The 21992-nt window shown below is 35.6% G+C and overlaps 1 protein-coding gene across 1 annotated transcript; it reads left to right on the top strand.

The window, feature by feature from the left end:
* The first annotated feature begins 210 nt into the window (after positions 1-210).
* tmprss13a (transmembrane serine protease 13a) lies at positions 211-21693 on the top strand. The gene is made up of 13 exons (XM_067450999.1): positions 211-447; positions 6012-6189; positions 8444-8551; positions 8643-8888; positions 9523-9649; positions 10949-11044; positions 13219-13262; positions 13435-13597; positions 15483-15652; positions 15780-15878; positions 17293-17435; positions 20460-20615; positions 20736-21693. Exons 1-13 carry the CDS (start codon positions 430-432, stop codon positions 20748-20750), a joined length of 1563 nt encoding a protein of 520 aa, XP_067307100.1. The 5' UTR covers positions 211-429; the 3' UTR covers positions 20751-21693.
* Positions 21694-21992: the final 299 nt, after the last annotated feature.

The raw sequence follows: 21992 nt of genomic DNA, 5'->3' as shown, positions 1-21992 counted from the left end.
ATTTTTTCCCCCAAAGCATTAACTTGTAAATATGAGGGTGGAGTGAACACAGTGGTGTAGTAAATGACCATTACTTTACCAATTTCAGAGCACTGATGCACTTTTGATAGAGCTTTCCGGCACGGAAGTTATTTTGATTTGAACCTATTTTCAGCCCATTGTTTCGAGGAGAGCCAGACAAGAGGTGAGAGAAGAGATGCAGGGCTCTGATGTCGTGAAACTGGTCGGGCAGGTAGATGTGACACTGGCATTCCTACAATGAGACTACAAGGGGGAGGATTACAAGGCAGTCCTAGCTATGTCTTACAAAGCAAGTCAGAAATAGAAAAGAGGGTCTCATTTTTCTTTGGGATTGTAGAGACAGGTTGAAATCCCGCCCACCCAAACACACAGACACTTTTGGATCTAACCATAGTTCTCCTGCACCTAATGGCAGACAATGACACGGTAAGGCACAATCGCAGAGTTTTGGCTGCAAAGTGTTTTGGATTTATCGCAACTATGTTTTTATGTGTGTGCGACATGTTAAAGTTATATAGTGTGTGGTTTATTATTTTAGTGGTCTGTTTATATAAATGCATTTGTATGGTTCTGGCTTACATGTTTAGCACTAAGCGGGGTACGAAGAAAGTTTTGGTTTTGCTTAGAACAATGCAATAGGAATGAAAAATAAAAATAGAACTGTTAATTAAAATGATTAAGTGTGATTAAATTCCTTACAACACATTAGCAATATGTGACAATCATAAGGCAAAAAATTTTCAACACATTTTCCATGTTTGGGAGTCACTAACTAAAACTATGACATGATCAAGAAATTATTTGAAATATTAATGAACTGGATGTACTTGCAATACGTTTCCATGAGTTAACATGAACTACCAATTAGCAGTTGTATATTATTCAATGGATATGAGCTTACATGGATTAGCAATGAGCAAAGATGAATACATTCGTTGTTAATGTTAGTTAATGCATTAACTGATGGGAATCTAATACAAAGTATCACCGAAAAGATTATCAAATCATTTCGGTGATACTTGTAAAAACAATGTAAATACATACACTGTAAAAATATGGGGAGGATCTGCTTGTTTATAATCTTACTCCACAGGTAAAGGTAATGCAATAAACATTAAGGCTACATTTTTATTTTATTCACTTTAACAGCTAGTTTGCTGATAATTGCTTTTTATATAATTGCTGGTCTTGCTATTTTGTATAATGGTAAGAGTCAAACCAGTTCCTCCACATTGAAATGAAAACATTCTCATTCTCTGTTTCAGCTGTGGTATCAAACACTGAAAAGCGAGACCTAAAATGCATCTAATTTATCAAATGCTAAATTGTTGAAGGCGTTAAAAATCGGATTATTTTAGCTGTCTGTATCACATGAAGAGAGAGGACTTGTTATAACCCACCCACTTTTAAAAGAAAAGAATCTGGTATGTTGAGGTAGTTGAATAGGATACATGTCAGACAGACAGAAACGATTCATTCTGGACTGAAACTGTGGTCCTGGGGTCAGTATTGTTCTGGGATGTCAATTTAAGACCTTATTCTAGACCAGGTAATTAAATATTACTAGAGTTGGTTTAATGAGTACTCAAAGAAACATTAAAGGTTTGTGCAAAGCACTCAATATTTGCTTTGTTACATGTTTAGGATTAGAATTATACACAATGAATAAAACCTGAAGACATAACGTACTTGTTTTTTTATTAAAATATCCAAAAACTAAAACAATGTTATATATTTTGTTGACTTGTGTACATTATCCCAAATGTTTCCAAGAATGTTTAAATCTAGAGAAATAAGCAATTTTAACCTCTTAAACTCCACAACCATTTTTGGGGGGGGATTTCTGCCTGGATTTGGCCTAACCAAACTGAAAAGCTTCCCATACACACATACAGTGGTCTAAGTTCAAAATGTTGGTGTCATTTTACAGAAAACCTTTTGAAGTTACATAAAGCACTACTAAAAGTCATAAACATGTAAGTATATGTTGTCTAAACTGTAATAACCCCCTTTAATAGTGTGAAAGTTAGTGAAAGTGTGTAACTCAGGCCCTGTGTGCTCTTCTTCTAAATGTGATAAATCATGAAAATAGCACAATTGGCATGTTTCACTGCGTCATCACAAATAAAACACACACAATTACCCAATATGCTTACTTTGAACTCAAAATTTTAAGGCAACCAGGTAACTTATTTTTTAAATAATTTTTTAGTTAGTTAGTAGCCGCTGAGTGATTTAAAGCCCCAAAAAAGGGGCCCACATACTAAATCTTGGCAGATTATGAAACATGCACAGTTTAAGTGAAACAGACAAGTTTATTGTTATTTAGAGAAGCAGTGCAAGCACGAAGAGGTACAGCTTCTGAAAGAGGCCATTGGAATGGAAATTAAAGTGAGGTAGGCTGTGATGTTAAAAATTGCACAGTCACAAAACACAACTCAACTATACAAGGCATCTGGCTCAACTACATAGTTTCCAGAGGTGTAGTGCAATAGGCTAATAATGTACAGTCAAGTCATCCTTATCACAAAATAAACACCAGCAGGGTGATCGGGTCTGTGATGTGGATTACGTGAACACTACCATGATGTTATCAATGTGGCTGGTTGCATAAACCTCGGACCCACTTTATATTAGGTGGCCTTAACTACTATATACTAACATTGTAATTAATCATTTGATACAATGCACTTATTGTGTACATACATGTTTTTACATTGTACTTACATTTTAAAAAATACCTGTAATTACGTCTGTAATTAATTTATGTAGTTCTATTTGTAATTACACAGTTGGCACTTCCCTTACACCTAACCCTACCCTTAAACTTATCCATATCACCACACCTGTCCCTAACTCTACCCGTATCCACCTCAATATCAACAAAAGTGCAATTGCAATACAATTTGAACACAGTAAGTACATTGTACTTATTTTTTTATGTAAGTACATAGTACTTAAGGCCACCTAATATAAAGTGGGGCCTAAACCTCTTTTACGCTAATAGCCTAGTCATCTATTGTTTGTCTTCAAGACTGGTAATGACATAAAAGTCACATGGAAAGGAATATTAATCTCTTTTGAATCTGCAAGGTAAGACTGATTACCCCTAGTTGATCAGACTAGTTTTTTAAGACACAATCTTAAAATATCTATGCAACTGGCCTCACAAGTGCTATCAAGTCATTATTACTACTACAATCGTTGCCTGAGACGTAAGAAGTAATTGTAGCAATGTCACCCTGATACGATTTTAGCAATGATTTCCTGTTCTCCCACAATTGGTGCTTGTTCACACAATCGCTGTGTCAATATTCAAAGACTTGATCTTAAGCCGGGTGCACACTGTGTGATTTTGCCCACAATTTGGCCGTTTGAGACAAATTTAGCAAATCCTAAAAGATTTCTTAGATCCTAGGCTAAAATCTGACATCTTTGGTCGCTAGTTTGACATGTTCACCGGCAGCTGACTAATGAGCGCTGCGATCAAATTTTACCTCAGACGGAATTCTGGCAGTGTCAGAAGATTTGGCACACAATCCTGCAGTGTGACTTCTCCTACGACAACAGTCAAATATCTCGGTTTTCAAGACAAATTATGACCAAAACGAGAGCTACAGATTTCTTTATAGACAGCAATTCAGTCCCGCGTGTAATGCAGCTCAACCGAACGTATCATTCATTGATGATATAACACTCCAGACGAGTTTTCTTGCGCGCGTCCGTTTTTAGCGCTCCTTCACTATCGTGCAGTCTGACATTAATGACAACTGAGATCTTACAGTGTGACATGGCTTACATCGGGGATCATGTTCGTACAGTCTGACAAGGGACATTCGCAAAGGATTTTGAAAAATCGCACAGTGTGCAGGACCCATTAGATGTCTAGAGCGGGGCAACCTTTCAATCACATGACATTGACCAAAAGCAAACCACAACCATCCAATCAATTCCCCATGGACCAGCTCAAACCCGTCCTACATTTTTATTTTGGTAGAGAAGCTGTTTCACTCTAAATTGGGTTAACCCAGCCTTATCTACTGGCGATTTGATTTCGCCCTGCAACTAAAGCCCTATTCAGACGGTAGGCTAATTGATTCTCGTGGGGTCATGAGGTATTTTCATCCTTTACAGGGCCTAGTTTGTGATTTTATTGCCGTCAAAATCCAGAATGTCAGTGTTTTTCTACCACCACCTCCATAAAAATCCCCGGCCGAATTACCTACTATTTTTGACAAACACCAACAATCCACATCTCTGAGTTTTAAAGAAGAGATTGCTTCAAAATGAACTGTTTATCCTTTTTGACCCCTGCGGAGCACTGTATCGTTGAGCTTAGCTGTAATTCTATTGGCTGGTTTAACACGGTGACAGATAGAGAAGATGGATTGATGCCTGTTTATCACGCCTCTTGTGGTCTGATTGGTTGAGGGACTATCCAATTGCATACAGAGTCATTTGTCACTCCTCTTGTGGAATAGAAAATGCATAGCAGACTCCCAGACCAACGTTCAATTTCAAATTGAGCTTGGTCTTGTGATAGCCAGACAAGTTTCACTCAGATGTACGTGAAAATTGACAAGACAAGTCAACTTCCATTTCATGCCAACTTTCACGTTTTGTAGGGGCAGCATGAACGACTGTTGACCTCTGAATATGCCGCGACTGACGAGCCAGAATCAAGTATTCCAATTAACCATGTGACCATAACTTTAGTATTAACTAGAAATATCACAACTACCCCCATAAACAATGTAGAAAAAACAACATGAAAGAAAACTTTAAAAAATCAAGACCCTCCCCGCCTCAAAACGATATTATTAGTCCTGATTTTCTTTTAGTCCAGTTTCTTTCAATAAATCAGATGGTTTGTTCACAGAGCAAACATGTGCAGTTCTAGAGAGCAGCTCACTTACTCAAATAATTTAGTCACAACATTAGAGGAAAGGTTTTCAATGATTAATGTTTGGATCTGATTGGACCACTTTAATAGCATTATATTTGAAGCTTGTTATAATGACCAGTCAGCATCAGATCTTCTATTTTTTTTAATCCACAGAAGAAAGTCAGTCATAACAATAAACAATATACTTTTACCTAACTATTCCTATTAAATAAATACTTCCTGTAATTCAGAAGACAAAGAAGACTATTATTTTCCACACTGTGCTAACAAGGAAGCAATCCATTCGATTCTTGTGTGACCGTACTGTCCAGGTCACAGATCAGCAGGAAGACATCAACACATTGTCAGACGCAATCTGCCTAGCTTTCCTCAAGACAAAGTCTTTCCCAGAAGACAGTCTTTCCCATTTCAGAATATCCTGGTTGGATCTGTTCAGACTTCTCATGGGTGATAAAGGATTGGCGGTCTGAAGCAATACAATCAAATGGTTGAAAATTAGCAAGACAATGGCAAATATTGTACAAATTGTCGATTTAGAAGGCTATATGTTGATTTAGTGCACAGTCAGAGTACACATTGCCTCAGTGATCAGGTTTGATCCCAATTTAGTGACCAAAGAATCACATTACATTCTCTGTTTCAGGCTTTACCACATAAAATAACTCAAATAACAACAAATGTAGCAAACAACAACAATACAATCAATTGCATGGAGAAAAATATCCCACTCTATAACTGTTTCAATGAAAGAATATAGTTAACAAAATGACATTAAAACATGTACAGTAAGTCAGTAACTCCAAAAATAGAAGAAAAAACTAGAAAAGCTAGTATATTGACATATTTGTAATGGCATTTGACTAGAATGCAGAACTCAAAGAATCCTGTTGACGAGTAAGGTATTTCAATTATTTAGGACGAGGCACACAAACAAGTTTAACTAAGGGCATTGCGTGGCATCTTTTGCATGTCAAAATTATTTTCCATGACTTTGTCAAACCACACAAACCATAATGGAGGTGACGAAAAAAGGGCAAGAGTTCATCATTCATAAAAACTGTTTCTTTCGCTTTCTCTTGTGTAGAAGGACCCTCCTCCACCATACTACTCTGTGGCAGTGGACCCACAGACCCCTCCTATGACCTACGAGGAGGTGATTTGGGAGGACAAACATGGTGTCACGCAGAAAACCGTGCCATACTATGTTCAGAAGGATCCAGCTGTTCAGGTTTCAGCTGTCATCGTCACACAGCGAGTTGTCGGTAAGTACTGAAACTCTTCAGTTGGTGCATCCCTAATATGCTCTTGCTAAATTAAACTAATATCTGAAAACTGTTGGTTTGGTCAAATGGAAGACTTCAAGCACATATTTTCCAAATATTTGTAAAAATTCAAGCTTTTTGTGTATTTTTAAAGGCACAATATGTAAGATTTTTTTAATTAAAATATCCAAAAACCACCGAAACAATGTTATATATTTTTTTGACTTGTGTACTTAAATTATCCCAAATGTTTCCAAGAATGTTTAAATCTAGAGAATTTTTTTTTTTTAACCAGGATATGGACATGCCTATCCGTCACCTATCAATTACATCATACCTGCGCTACCCTTGATTTTACCCTTGAAACCATGGAAACACCAAAGATGCTCATAGTAGCCGCCGAGCGAACACACATAGTATCATTGTAACATAACTTTCAACACACTCAAATGTATCTAATATGATAAAACAGCGCTGCGTTACCCCACATACACATGATTAAAAGAAACGAAAGTGGTCGTCATAATAAAAACTTCACTGCTCTTGAGCCGTGTGTCACGCTCGTCTCTCATTAGCAATCGCTCCAGCGCCCTCGTTCCGCTCTAACAGCTTTCAGCCCCACCCTGCTTCATACTACACTAACATTAATAAATCTTTAATACATTAGCTCATCCAAGGTTATGATTTCTGCCTGAGTCCCATCAGATTATTTTCCACCAGCTGTAGAGGTGAAGACAACAACTCCCGTTATTACGAGTGATCAAGGCATCCAGCGGGGAAAATTACATATTGTGCCTTTAATTAAGTTCTTACTACAATAGCACAGACACAAATGAAATAGACCCACCTTGAAAGACTTCAAGAGCTAGAAATAAGAATTTACTACAAAAATGTATATTTGAAAGTAATCAAATGTATAAACACTGCATAGTCTCCACTGTGTAAATTAAATATAGGCCTACAGTACATTTATTCTTATTAAATTACCAAAACAAATTCAGTCCAGAGAAGTGACATGTTTCCTCTCTTGTTGTTTGATTAACATTAATGACTCAGACAACAGCAGGAATATTAGGCTGCTGTCACTTTGAGATAGAATGCACAGATCCAATATACTGACTATTTCAAAGGTCGACATTTTGACAAAAGTGTGTGTACTTAACTGTTAAAGCCTAATTAGTCCGCAAAAAGCACTCAATTAATTTCTCACGCACGTAAAGAGCAGCGGCTTTATATCGGTGTCTCTCAGACAGCACACGCATATACCGAAATAAGTTCTCTTTCGCTGCTTATTGCACTTCAACGGTTTAAAATCACTTGGTTTTAAATTGCAATGCTTAAAGGCATATGGACGCTAATATTTGATTGCGTTCAGTACTTGCTCTGCAGTAAATCGCTGAGCCATTTCAAGTTTTGCAGATTATACTTATTATTCTTTTGTCTTTCTGCCTGCAATAACTATGAGTAAAATCACTTCATAATTGTGTTTCAGACATGTAGAATAAATGTGAATTGCATTTATTCTATCATTAAATATTCAATTATTGTTGTGCAAATATATATATATATATATATATATATATATATATATATATATATATATATATATATATATATATATATATATAACTGACCTTGACACACAGTCAAGAGGATCTACAAGTTCTTGTTTGTGAGGTTTTCTGTTTCTGGTTTTCTTGTTACATAACAACAAGAGGGCTGGACAAAATGCTGGTGTCACCACACATGACATTTCAATAATTCTTACCCTCATTCTTTTTTAATTGTGGCCATATTGTACTAATGTGTTCTTTTATTTTAATTCAGTTAAATAATGCAGACGATTTAACTAAAATTATGAAGTCATGGAAATATATTACTAATTTCTGCCAACAATATCTTGCTGGGTTTTTTTGTTTTTGTTTGTTTTTTTATAATTGTTTTACAAAAACAAGGGATGTCTATGCCAAACTATTACCTACATATTTTATATTCTTCAGACATTCATATGACCTAAACATGCTTTACTTTAAACCCCACCAAAATTATACAAGCTAAAAAATGAACTTTAATTCAGAAACTGAAAATGTTCATCTTAGATAAGGTAGAGTCGAATCATTGTCTTTTGTATTCAAATGTATTATTGAATAAATAAATATCCTTGTCTCGACAACAGTTATAGTGCTGCATACTTTTGATCATAAATCTGGGACATTATTTTCGATAAATTGCTGATCTGTTCTTGTTCCTTCAGTTCCTCCAAAAAGGCAGGAGTCTTGTGGACGGAGTGCCAAGTGTTGGGGTGGATGGGTAGGTGCGCTGGTGCTGTTGGTTCTCATTGGACTGGCCATCGGGCTTGGAGGTAAAAGAAAGATCTGTGATGACAGGACACACAATTAATGCTTACCTTGTACATAAACGCTTCTCTTTACCGATCTCACCTATGGGGATAGTGCATTACAGATCCAAGACAAATTCTGTCCATTATGAGGAGGATTGCAAGGGAAAAGATTGCAAGGACCAAGAAGACAGCAACGAAGACAACCACGGAGACCACAACGAAGACCACCAGGGAGACCACAACGAAGACCACCACAAAACGCAGGATGACATGAAGGGGTCTGACACCTGCTCCAACTCCTCCATGCAGTGTGACGGTATCAAAGACTGCCAACAGGCCAGCGATGAGATAAACTGCGGTGAGCACACTTTCTACAGCAAAGAGGCTGATTATCAGATGTAACTCATTATACAAAGAGATTATTGAGAGTTTTGGAGTGTTTCGGATAATATTTTGGTGAAAACCAGAAGTTTGACATGTCTTGATAAGAAGGTTAGCTAGAAACTGTATTGTTCTGCAAAAAAACATTTACAGTACACAGTAATGCCTCTATTTATTGTGTTATGAAAAGAAAAATGTTTTTTTTTTAATGAACGGCAAGTTGTAGCGCAACCAGTAAATATATCTAAACCACTAAAGGCATACCAGTTACGTCTGATGTTTTTTTTTTTTTTTTTTTACAGATTTGAAATGTTACATTTATGCAAGTGTTGGGATATAAAATGATGCTTATTGAAATGTTAATTGTGTTATTGTTAATTAAAACTAAACTATTTTATACATACATACATACATACATACATACATACATACATACATACATACATACATACATACATACATACATAAACAAATCTTGAAATCTTGCAATATCTCAAATATGTTAAAGTTGTTTTAATCTGATATGTTTACTCTTAAACTATTTTTTTATTTTTTTTTAAGTAGTTAAGGAAATGCAATTTCATTAACATTGATTTCCCCTATGTTCTCAGTGAGATTTGCTGAAGGTGGAGTGTTGCAGGTCAGAACTGCTCAAGATGGTCGATTCCTTCCAGTGTGTTATCAAGGCATGGATAAGAGTTACGCTGACCAGATCTGTGAACAACTGGGCTTTAAAAGGTAAACATAGTTATCCATCACTTACAAGAACAGTTCTTAAAATTCTGCCAACATTTGCTGGGCCACATGTCAGTCCAAGCCCATTTGAATTCCTTTCTTTAGAAAAAACACAATATGAAATATTTTAAAGAATGTTCAGGTTACGCTACGTTCACACCAAACGCGAATTGAGCGTCAAAATCGTGTCTATCGCGTCTAGATTGACGCGTGAACATTTTGAATCCATTCGCGCGTCCGCAGCTAATTGGACGCGCGTAAAAATCCAGCATTTGAAGCTAAATAGACGCGCGTTAAACACGCTCCAGGTGAAATATATTAAGCATTAACAGCCACACATGTGGTTCAGCCAACGCACTACCTGGATTATCTTCACTGCATGTATATTGAAACTTCACTTTGCCCTCAGTCAAAATGATTTGGTAGGCAACGATAGATTAATTGGACCAAAGATCGCCCATTAGATGTACACAAGACGAAGTATATGTCATGTTTAACCTCTATAGAGACATCTGAGCCAGCGGCAAACGCCAGAAGGACTCTCGCCGGGGTTAACGAAAACGCAAAAGTGTTCTTTTTAAATAGGCACTGTCTTTATAGGTAAACCACATATTTTAGCTTTAAACAACTACATTATCAACTGAAAAGCATTTAAACTACATTTAGTGACAAAATATCAGTATTTTTTTAATTATATGCAGGGTTTATCACGTCACTTTACCACTTGACAGCAGCAAGCCGGCTCCTCATTGGTTAACGCGGCACGAATTGACGGCAAAGTTCAAATTTTTCTCCTCCGGTGTAGACGCGAATTCGCTTCAAATGCGCGAATGCACAAAAAGCACCACTCGCGCAAGACACTCAATTCGCTTCAAATTTGCGTTATTCGCGCAAACTGGACGCGCAAATGAGGTGGAATCGCTTCCATCGCTCCACAGGACCTCCAGACGCGCGTCAACGTGCCTTTCCATTGACTTAACATGGAAATCATTCGCCCCAGACGTTCTATTCGTGTTTGGTGTGAACGTACCTTGAACGTACCTTTAGTCAGCACAGTGTCCATCAATCTTCATAGAGCACCAAAAGCAATATAAAACTAATCCATGTGAAGCAGTCATACAAAATAAGTTTTGTAATCATAATATGTAAATAAATGATGACAGATTTAACCTTAAGTAAAATCTGTACGGTATTTGTACCATTAATGCATCTGAACTCAATAGCCAGATATAACCAAATATGAATCTTGTTCCAGCAAGGACTATTTTAATATAGCGGTTGTCTTTTGTTTCTTTCCCTTAGGTCTTATGCATCAAAACCAGTGGATAGCAAGATGTCCGTAACCCTTACTGTAGGACAAAGATCAGCCAAACTTATACAGGGTTTGGTCAGTGTCAGGTAAGACCTGATCAAATCAAAGCAGATTGTATATTAAGGGGGGGGTCAGTTTCAGTCAATCTCATGTCAATCTTGAGTAACTATAGAGTAGTATTGCATCATTCATATCTCCGAAAAGTCTTTAGTTTTATTATATTTATAAAAGAAAGATAGGCTGTACCGAGTCTTTCCGGAAAAAAAAAACGAGCGGATGGAGGCGTATCGTGTGGGCGGAGTTGAAGAATCACAAGCGCGCACAGCTATTGCATGAGAGCGTCTGAAAGCTGTGACATCCTCAAGCGTGGAGAAGAAAACGTTACCCTAATAAACCATGGCTATCAATCAGATTCAACTAATTCATATATGATCCAGGTTTAGATCCAGAGGATGAAATAAATTGAACAGGAGAAACAGCAACAGCAGGACGTCTGTCTCTGTGTTATGTACTGTATTTAGTGGGTTGTCAACATTTGTATGGGTTTACTCGTGGTTTATGATGGCATGATTCGATCATGGACTATTGTATGCGACTAAACCTTAGCAGTAGCAAGCAAAACGGTTTTGCACGTCAGATAGTGTATAGAAAAACAATGGAGTAGCGCATTTGAATCTTTATGTTTGGGGCGGTTTTACAATAAACAGACATATACGTAACTAGTGGTCAGCTAAACAAATTTATTTAAACACACACCATACATCGTATGCTCCATTGATAAATTAACTATACATGATCATGTTGTTTGCTGATGTTTACTTACGCGACGATAGCCGACAACAGACATTTGAAGCAGTTTTACTCACCGCCTGTTTCCAAAGCAGGACCGTGAACCTTTATTGTTGGGACCGCTCCATCAAAAACACTTCTTTGGTAACATTGTTGATTTCGTGAATTCCTGTGACAGCAGTGAGAGCAGTGTATATGGGCGTCCATTTCCTCTCTCGCTCTAGTCACGCGCGCGCACCCTTCCGGGAGAAGAGCCCGTACGGCCCATACAAGGACCTTACGCTCTATCGACGTCAAGCCGACCCATACTCGAAAAAAACTCTCCGAAACTTGTGAGAAACCGGAAGGAGTATGTTTGACACAGAAATACTCCATCAAACGTCCAACATTATTTTTTGAAACTTTGTCCATGTTTAGGATGGGAATCCAAGTCTTTAACAGTGAAAATAGCTTACATGCATGTGCATGTAAAATGTTTTAAAGACATTTTTATTGGTTATATAAATGTAAAGGAAGCATGTTATACTATCATTCATCAAACATAATGGGAACATTACATTTTAATGTTCCTCAAAAGTTAAAAAGAATAAATCATCAAAAGTTATATAAGTAAAATTTTAAAAATGTTAGTTGCAAATAACTAAAACTATGGAAGCCCGATTACAATTGCGTAATATATAATGTCACAATTGTGACTTTATATCACACAATTGCGAGTTTATATCTCAGAACTCTGACTTTATTATGCAATTGTGAGTTTATATCTCAGAACTCTGACTTTATTATGCAATTGTGAGTTTATATCTTACAATTCTGACTTTATAATTGAGAAAAAAAAGTCTTGAAAAAGATTTGTGTCTCAGGAAGATGCAATACTCCGAAGATTCAATACTCGTTTAGAAGATGTATAGTGCCCCCTACCGTATAATAGTAAAAACGCAGAACATTTTCATAAATGGCAAGGAAAGAGTTAAAAGATTACATTCAGTATACATCTTATTTATGATGAATACTATATACAGGCGAGCAGATGAACCCAGAGTATGAATGCAACTAAATAGTTGAGCGTTTTCATTGTAATGGTTTCCTATGTTAAAACTCTTAAGACATTTATATTCTGGGTTCATCTGCTGTACATAGCATACAGTCATAAATAAGGAGAATATTGCATTTGGTCGTTTTATATCACTGTCTACATTAATGCAAATCCAGTCAAAATAGAGAAAAGCCTTGTTTCGCCCTCCAGGTGGGCATTCCTATAAGGATGTAACATCATGTGAAAACTATGAATTATTTGTATACTGGAATAGTTTTTGTTGATCACTTTGAAAGAATCTTCCCAGAAATTTGCCCAGAGTTCTTGGAGTATTCAAATATCTGGGATAGAATCTTTTTTTGTTGTTGTTTGTCAGGGTATTAATTCTTAGTAATACTTAGTAGTACATAATGTCTGTCTTTTTTGTTTGTTCAGCTCGGGCTGTTTGGACGAGAAAGCAGTCTCACTTGAGTGCACAGGTAGAAATTGGATCTCAGTTTACATCAAATGACTATGACGTACAACTACAGCACAGTTAGCCTTCAATCATTGTTCACTCCATTTGCTAATAAGTGACTGTTCAGATGAGTGAAAGGATCATCCTTTTCACACTGAACTGTTGAATTAATAGGTTTCTTTTTCTTTTTTTAGATTGTGGCAAGCAGCAAAGTGCCTCCAGGATCATAGGGGGCACTGCCTCCAAGGTTGGCCAGTGGCCTTGGCAGGTCAGCCTGCATTACAATGGAGGCCATGTTTGTGGTGGAACACTCATCTCTCCAGACTTTGTTGTGTCAGCTGCCCATTGCTTCCAAAGGTTGGTTATTAGCCAGGGATTGTCAATTAGAAGCAATTAAATGTCATTCTCCTTTTCAGTGTTATACATGCATACGTTTTACATTTATTAAATAAATTAAAAATGAACCTACATTATAAAACAGACCCAAGATCAGTTAAAAAGCATTAAGGCCCGTTCACACTAAGAACTATATCAATAAAGGTAACTATAATGGTTATTATGGTTATTCCAAACGCTTGCTGCACTTTTGTCTGCTGCTTTAAAGGCTCAAGCTCTTTAAAGTCTGGTGGTTTCTGATTGGCTGTTATTGTTTGGATCATTATTCAGCTGGGGGAAAAAATCTGAAAGTGATTCCAATGATATAGTTTCTCTGTGCTGTTATCGTTATGGTTGTGGTGTGGATTCTGCTATTCTTTTATATTTGTATTTCATAAAAAAAATTCTACTTCTTATTAATATGATTATTCCATCATAATAATTTCCATGATACATTTTTTTATGCCATGTTAAATTTTCAGAATAACCTACTTTTTCTAACTCCTCCTAGGCCATTGCTCCGATTTTCACAAAATTTAACTAGATCATCTTCAGACCATGCCAATAAAAAAGTTGATTTGTCCAAATGATTTGTCAAACCATTATCGAAAAACACACAAACAAATACATGGAACAGCATGCCAAAATGAACATGAGACTATATCTCCCCTTGGTTTGTGTTATGACAACCATGACCTGAGGGTACCTGTACAGTTTTGCCATATTGTCACCTAGTGGTCAGGAGATTTGTAAAATTGACAGTTTTTGCCAAAAGTTACTGGTTTCTGGTCACATGCCGAGTCGAACGATACCCAATTTTCTCATGTCGGATATTTTGGGCATCAGACATTCTGAATTTTGCCCTAAAATGCTATATTATACAGTATTGCATGCATATTATATGCATTATTATATTATCATCGCATTATGTGTGTGTGTCTTCGGCACCATTCATTGAAGGTACTTAAAAGTATTTAGGGCAGAACCACCTTGTGGTCAAAAGTTATAATGAAAATTGAAAGCAAGCTTATAACTGTTCTTAATATGTTCAGTGGGTCATGCCAAGAACATATATTTTGCCATAGTCAGCCGACTTCCTATCCGCCATTTTGATTTTCTCTTTAAAAAAATATTTTTTTCAATCTCCTCCTAGAATGTTTGTCCGCTTTTCACCAAATTCGAGTCAGATCATCTTCAAACTGTGCCAACAAATGTTTATCGATTTTGTGTTGATAGACAAAACCATTCTTGTATAACGCATCAACAAAATGTATGGCATGATGCCAAAGCGACAAAACGGCTGTATTTCTGTAATGCTACAGCATATTGACACCAAACTTTGCATTTGTCATTGTTACCTTATTCTGACCACACCACATAAATTTGGTCTCAGTGCCATCTATTGGTTAAAAGTGATAAACCATTATATCAAATTACTAGTAAGAGTATTTGTCAGCCATTTTGTCTAATTGCTACTTAATTGCAGCTTTATTTATCATTGTAATTATCATGCTTGTTATACAGGCCTTTTGACACTCGTTCATGGTTCACCAAATCAACCCCGTCTAGTGATGAACCTTCCAGAAAACAGTATGACATAAAGCCTCATTGGCTGAAATCATGTGAATTGATGAGTTTGATACAAGTTGGAAACACTGATTCAAAACAAAAGATTTGCAAATGTTTAAAAGCTGCTTGATTGTTGCTAATCCAAAGGTTTACCAGTTAAGCAACTGGAACTAACATGTTATTTGGCAAATGTTTATTATTTATAGTTGATTTGAGTGTTCAGACTTTTTTTAAATCAATTTGTCATTACAATATTGATGAAAAATGTAATGTGATTTTCATTTCGTCTTGATAACAGCTCAATGGCGAATTCTGGAAATTGGCGTGTTTATGTTGGGACTATTTCCCAGAATACCCTTCAGATCCCATACCTTGTGAAGAAGATTATGGTGAATGAGAATTACAACACTCAAAGCAATGATTATGACATCACCTTACTGAAACTCGCCAATCCTGTTACTTTCTCCAGTGAGTTGGAGTCACTTAATTTAGTAGTTTGCACTACTTTTTATACAGTAAAAACCATTTAACATAGTCCCTTCTAGCTCTATATTCTGAATATTCTACAATGGCTAAAAATATTTTTCAAATACAGATACCATACAGCCAGTCTGCCTTCCTACATTTGACCAGACCTTTTCTGATGGATTAGAGTGCAAGACGTCTGGCTTTGGGACAACACAAGAGGGAGCAGGTACAGAGAGATAAAGATGAGAATGAACGAAAATGCTAGAGGGAAAGAAATAGGACAAAGATTAACAACATGTATTATTAAAAATTTACCTAAACAAAATACTTTTATAGAGCACACAACATGTAATGGGTGATTCTCACATATCTAGTTTTAAAAAAAGACAGTGACTCCGGGAAACAGAGAGAGAAATAATACATTAAATTTTGCATGAAGAAAATTAAACTTATATTGTAAAACATTTTTTTCCATATGATATGAAAAACAATTTATCGCATCCAAAATAAAAGTTTGCGTTTACAAAATATGTGTATAATGTGTATAATTATTATGTATATATAAATACACACATGCATGTATATATTTAGGAAAATTATAATATATATATATATATATATATATATATATATATATATATATATATATATATATATATATATATATATATATATATATATGTATATATAATATAAATTATATAAATATATACAGATTATGCATGCAAATATTTAATATATACACACTGCAAAAAATTTTGTTGGTTATTGTTGGTTTAACTTAAAAAAGTAAGTAACCTGGTTGCCTTAAAATTTTGAGTTTATTGAAATTAAAAATTTGAGTTGATACAATGAAGGAAATTTGTTTAATAAATAGAAACTCAAAATATTATTGTATCTGAACCACATAAAAAATTTGATAAATCATGAAAATAGCACAATTTGGCTTTATCAGAAATAAAACACACACAATTACCCAATATGCTTACAAAATCTTTTAATAATATTTTAATAAAGGTTGCCGAATCTCAAAAAATGTTCATTGTATTAACTCAAAATTTTAATTTCAATGAACTCAAACATTTTAAGGCAACCAGGTAACTTTTTTTCTAAATAATTTTTTACAGTGCATGTATGTGTGCGTATTCAAATATACATAATAATTATACACATTACACACACATATTTTGTAAACACAAACTTTTATTTTGTATGCGATTAATCATGATTACTGTGTGACAGCCCTAAAAAAATATATATTATTTTAATTGTAAAGTTCTATATGTATAAATGTTTGTTGTGTTGCCTTCAATTATTGCTATATTATTATAAAATGTGTGTCCGGCAATCATCATTGCGAATAATGAGAATTACTAATACATAGAAATGCAAAAATACAATGAATACAATTATATAAGATAGTAATTATGAAAAGATTAATACATTTAACAATAATTTTATTGTTACCCTTTTTATCTTTTTTTAGGTGAAATATAACCTAGCCATACTATAGAATTTACTAGATTTACCCTAGTACAGTTTGTAAACTTTGTCTATGTCACAGCACAAAACACATCACATCACAGTGTGTGTTGTAGCCGACCTGGACCTTAACAGTGAGTGTTTCCTTTATTCCACAGGGTATGCCTCTACAAGCCTCATGGATGTGGCTGTGAATGTCATTGACACACGTGTGTGTAACAGCAGTCAGGTGTACCGTGGGGCCATCTCTAAGAACATGATGTGCGCCGGTGATATGAATGGGGGCCGGGACTCCTGTCAGGTAAATCTACCGTTGTGTTCATAATACCAAACCACCGAATGACCTCAGGCGACTACATTATTCAGTGGTCAAGTCTAGCCCAGTGCTTCTTTTGTGTCATGACATTGATTTATTCTGGTGTTTTGGCAAATGCTGTATGTTGTTGCTTACAGTGCTGCAAATATTTTTTTATTCAACCAAGCATTGATGCAAACATGATGACATTTGCTTTGAGCTATTGTATATAAAAATGATATATGTCACATACACGTTTATATATATATATATATATATATATATATATATATATATATATATATATATATATATATATATATATATATATATATATATCATCTTATTTGATCTTATTAGAAATAATATTTGATAATGTGGTGCAACCAACAAAAGCATGTGTTGCTACCATACAGTAAAAAAGAGAAGAAAAAAAACATTAACTAGGATTTATATAAACAAAAGGAACCTGTTTCTATATACTGTAAAAAATTATTTAGAAAAAAAGTTACCTGGTTGCCATAAATTTTTTAATTCATTGAAATTAAAATATTGAGTTAATACAATGAATTTTTTTTGAGATTCGACCACCTTTATTAAAATATTATTAAAAGATTTTGTAAGCATATTGGGTAATTGTGTGTGTTTTATTTCTGATGACACAGTGAAACAAAATAGCAAAATAGTGCTATTTTCATGATTTATCAAATTTGTTATGTGGTTCAGATACGATAATATTTTGAGTTTCTATTTTTTAAATTTCCTTCATTGTATCAACTCAAATTTTTATTTTCAATAAACTAAAATTTTTAAGGCAAACAGGTTACTTACTTTTTTAAGTTAAACCAACAAAAACCAACACATTTTTTTTTACAGTGTATATTGCCAAACATATTGAGACACCACTCCAAATCATTAAATTCAGATGTTCCAATCACTTCCATTTGAGTTTATTAAAAATTAAAAATTTGATTTGATACAATTAAGTAAAATTGGTTTAATAAATAGAAACTCTAAATATTATTGTATCTAAACCTCATAAACAATGTGATAAATCATGAAAATAGCACAATTTGTTCACTACGTTATATGTTACAATATGTTTCACTACGTCTTCACAAATAAAACACACACAATTACCCAATATGCTTACAAAATATTTTAATAATGTTTGGAAAAAGGTTGTTGATTCTCAAAAATGTTCAATGTATTAAAGGTGCACTATGTAGTGTTTTTGCAGTAAAATATCCAAAAACCACTAGGCCAGTGTTATTTATTCTGTTCAGTTGAGTACTTACAACATCCTAAATGTTTCCAACTATTTTTAATTGTAAGAAAATTGCTATTTTAACCAAGGAACCGGGACGTCTCAACATAGTGTTTGAGGGAGTCGCCTGTCAATTGTGTCATATCTGCGTTACCCTCGGTTTCCGGTTTTATTTAGCAGAAGTGCTTTACTCTTAGCAGTGTGAACAAGTGTCACAGCAGCCGCTGAGCGAATGCACAAAGTAATACATAACATCATTTTAAACACACTTAAATGTATGTGATAAAATAAACAGAATTGCATTTTTTTATACTTATGACCGGGAAAGCAGAAATAGTGCGGGTGAATGGCGACTGTGTCCCGTCATAATAAAAGTTCCGGTGCTCGTGAGCATGTTTGTGTAACAATCGCTTCAGCGGCCTTGCTCAGCTCCACAACATTCGGTCCTGCTCTGCTTCATAATACAACTAACGTTAATAACCACATCCATCAACATGATTTCTGCCAGAGTCCTATTTTCCACCGGCTGTGAGATGAAGACCAAATGTCCCAAGATGCTGCGCTCACACTTGGCATCATCAAACTACGCCTTTGCTTAGAATAGGCGCCCTCTACCTGACGGAAAGTTGCATAGTGCACCTTTAACTCAAATTTGTAATTTTAATGAACTCAAAATTTAAAGGCAACCAGGTCACTTTTTTTGTTTTGTTTTGTTTTTTACAGTGTATACACTGCAAGAAAAATATTTAAAAAAACAAGTAAGGCAACTCAATTTTGAGTTGCCTTCAAACCTTTATCGAAGCTTCGACAAACATTTGTGAAAAAATGGGTCTCTCTCAAGAGCTCTGTAAATTCAAGCCGTGTACCATGATAGTTGTCTGGCTATCACCAGACCAAGCTCAATTTTAAGTTGAACATTGGTCTGGGGAGTCTGCTCTTTATTTTCTCCAATTCGTGAAATTTCCTCACTACTAAATATTCCACGGTCAAGATGGTGGGCCATGTAAAATCACAGGTGCGCAGTGCACAGTAGTCACCAACTTCCTGCAGAGTCAATGGCTTCAGACCTCCAAACTTTGTGTGGCCTTCAGATTAGCTCAAAAACAGTGCGTAGAAAGCTTCATTGAATGGGTTTCCATAGCTAGCAGCTTCATCCAAGCCTTACGTCATCGAGTACAATGAATAGAGTTGGATGTGGTGGTGTAAAGTACACTGGACTGAGCAGTGGAAATGTGTTCTCTGGAGTGACAAATCACACTTTGTCTGGCTATCTGATGGATGAGTCTGGGTTTGCCGGTTACCAGGAGAACGGTACTGGCCAAATTGACTGGTGAATGGGGGATAATGATGTGTGGTTGTCTTCAGGGGTTGGGCTTGGCCTCTCAGTTCCAGTAAAAGGAACTCTTAAGGCTTCAGCATTCCAAGACATTTTGGACAATTTCATGCTCCCAACTTTGTGGGAACAGTTTGGGAATTTCCCCTCTCTGTTCCAACATGACTGCACACCTGTGCACAAAGCAAGGTCCATAAAGACATAATTGAGTGAGTTTTGTGTGGAGGAACTTGACTGGCCTGCACAGAGTCCTGACCCCAGCCCGATAGAACCTTTGCGATGAATTAAATCAGAGACTGCGAGCCAGGCCTTCTCATCCAACATTAGTGCCTGAACTCACAAATGTGCAAAATATGACAACAAAATGTTGTTTGTTCATAATGATCTGAAGTTCCATTCACTTTCTCTCCGTCCTTGTTGTTGGTCTCAGGGGGACAGTGGAGGTCCTCTGGTGTGCAAGGGAGGTAATGAACGCTGGTATCTGGCCGGAATTACGAGTTGGGGAGCAGGTTGTGGCCAAAGACAAAAACCAGGAGTATATAGCAGAGTGACCAGCCTTCTGCCCTGGATCTACAGCAAGATGCAGGTAAGCTGGACATCATGGTCCAACATGAGTCCATGGAGCTCATAATATTGTTCTTTTTGGTACCATATGCTCAGTGCTTCCTCTTAACCTCTCTGTATCTTGTGTCATCTTAAATATTAGCAAGAGAAGCCCTGATGCCTTTCTTCTGTATGGTGTGTCCAGTCCTGAGAATTTAAACAACGACAATGGACAAAAGATGAAGGACAGAGTAATGCACTTTGACATGGGACAATGTTGCAATATTGTTGCCACAATTGGACAAAAAAAAAAAAAAACACTTTATTGATTGACGCATTATACTGTACGTTCACAGCAGACTGCTGAATCTGAGCCTCTTGCCTTTTTTAATCTATCCTTGCACTGATTCTACAGAAATATCGGGAGTGTTCTACAAATATGTATTTATTAACCAAATGGGTGTTCATTTTATTTGAAAATCAGTGAGCTAAGATACAATGTGATTGTATTGTTTTATCTTGTGTGAAGGTTCCGTCCTTTTCTCTCTGATTCATAGTTTCTTTATAAATCATGCCAAATATCAGATACAGTTTGAGCTTTATTCTTCAAGTGTGACACAGTTGAAAGAGTGCAAGATAAGGTCTAAGTTACGTAGATAACATTTGGCAACTATTTTAAGACAGAAATATTAAACGATTTATAGAGTAACATCCAATGGGCCAAACTACTGAAACTTTTTTTTCAGTTCCGCCTTTTTTAATTGAATATAAAATTGAAGTGATTTGTGTAATGAGACAAAAAAAAAAGAAAGAAAAAAGAGAAGAAGGAAAAAAAGAGAAAAAAGGCATACAATAATGAGTGGATCTATTTTTCAATACCTTTTTGTATCCAATAGTTTTGTCTATACAGAAACTGACTTTCAAAAATAAATCCATGTTGAGGAATATCCCACCAAGTGGAAAATGTTAATCAGCTTTGTACATTATGTTTTTATGTTTTTCAAACACCATATATAGTTGATATATACAGTACTTACAAAACAGAAATAAATGTGGATAGCATAGATAATTTGGTATTGGTTGGATTTACGTTGGTTGGATTGGCTGGGTGTTTGCGTAATGAATATCGCTTTAAAAAAAACAAAAAACAAAACATGTGCTATGTAAATGTTCAATGAATGGTTTATGGAACCACTGGTGTAAATAAACAACCTTGGTTTTTGGAGTATATTGAAATGTATGACTGTTGATCGTCTTTGGCATCCCTCCAAATTTAAGCAGTTTTACCTCAACAGACATTGTTGAGAAATCTTCTGAATGTGAGATTACTGTGGTCTTTTTCTCAAGAGAAGCCGAAGAGTTCTGCATTGCAAAAACTGTTTACAAGAAACAACAAGGATAATATATATAATTTGTGAGA

Source organism: Pseudorasbora parva, chromosome 8 (assembly GCF_024679245.1).
Source record: "Pseudorasbora parva isolate DD20220531a chromosome 8, ASM2467924v1, whole genome shotgun sequence".
NCBI lineage: Eukaryota > Metazoa > Chordata > Actinopteri > Cypriniformes > Gobionidae > Pseudorasbora > Pseudorasbora parva.
Note: the sequence above shows the minus strand (reverse complement) of the source record. Positions and strands in the feature narration are given on the sequence as shown.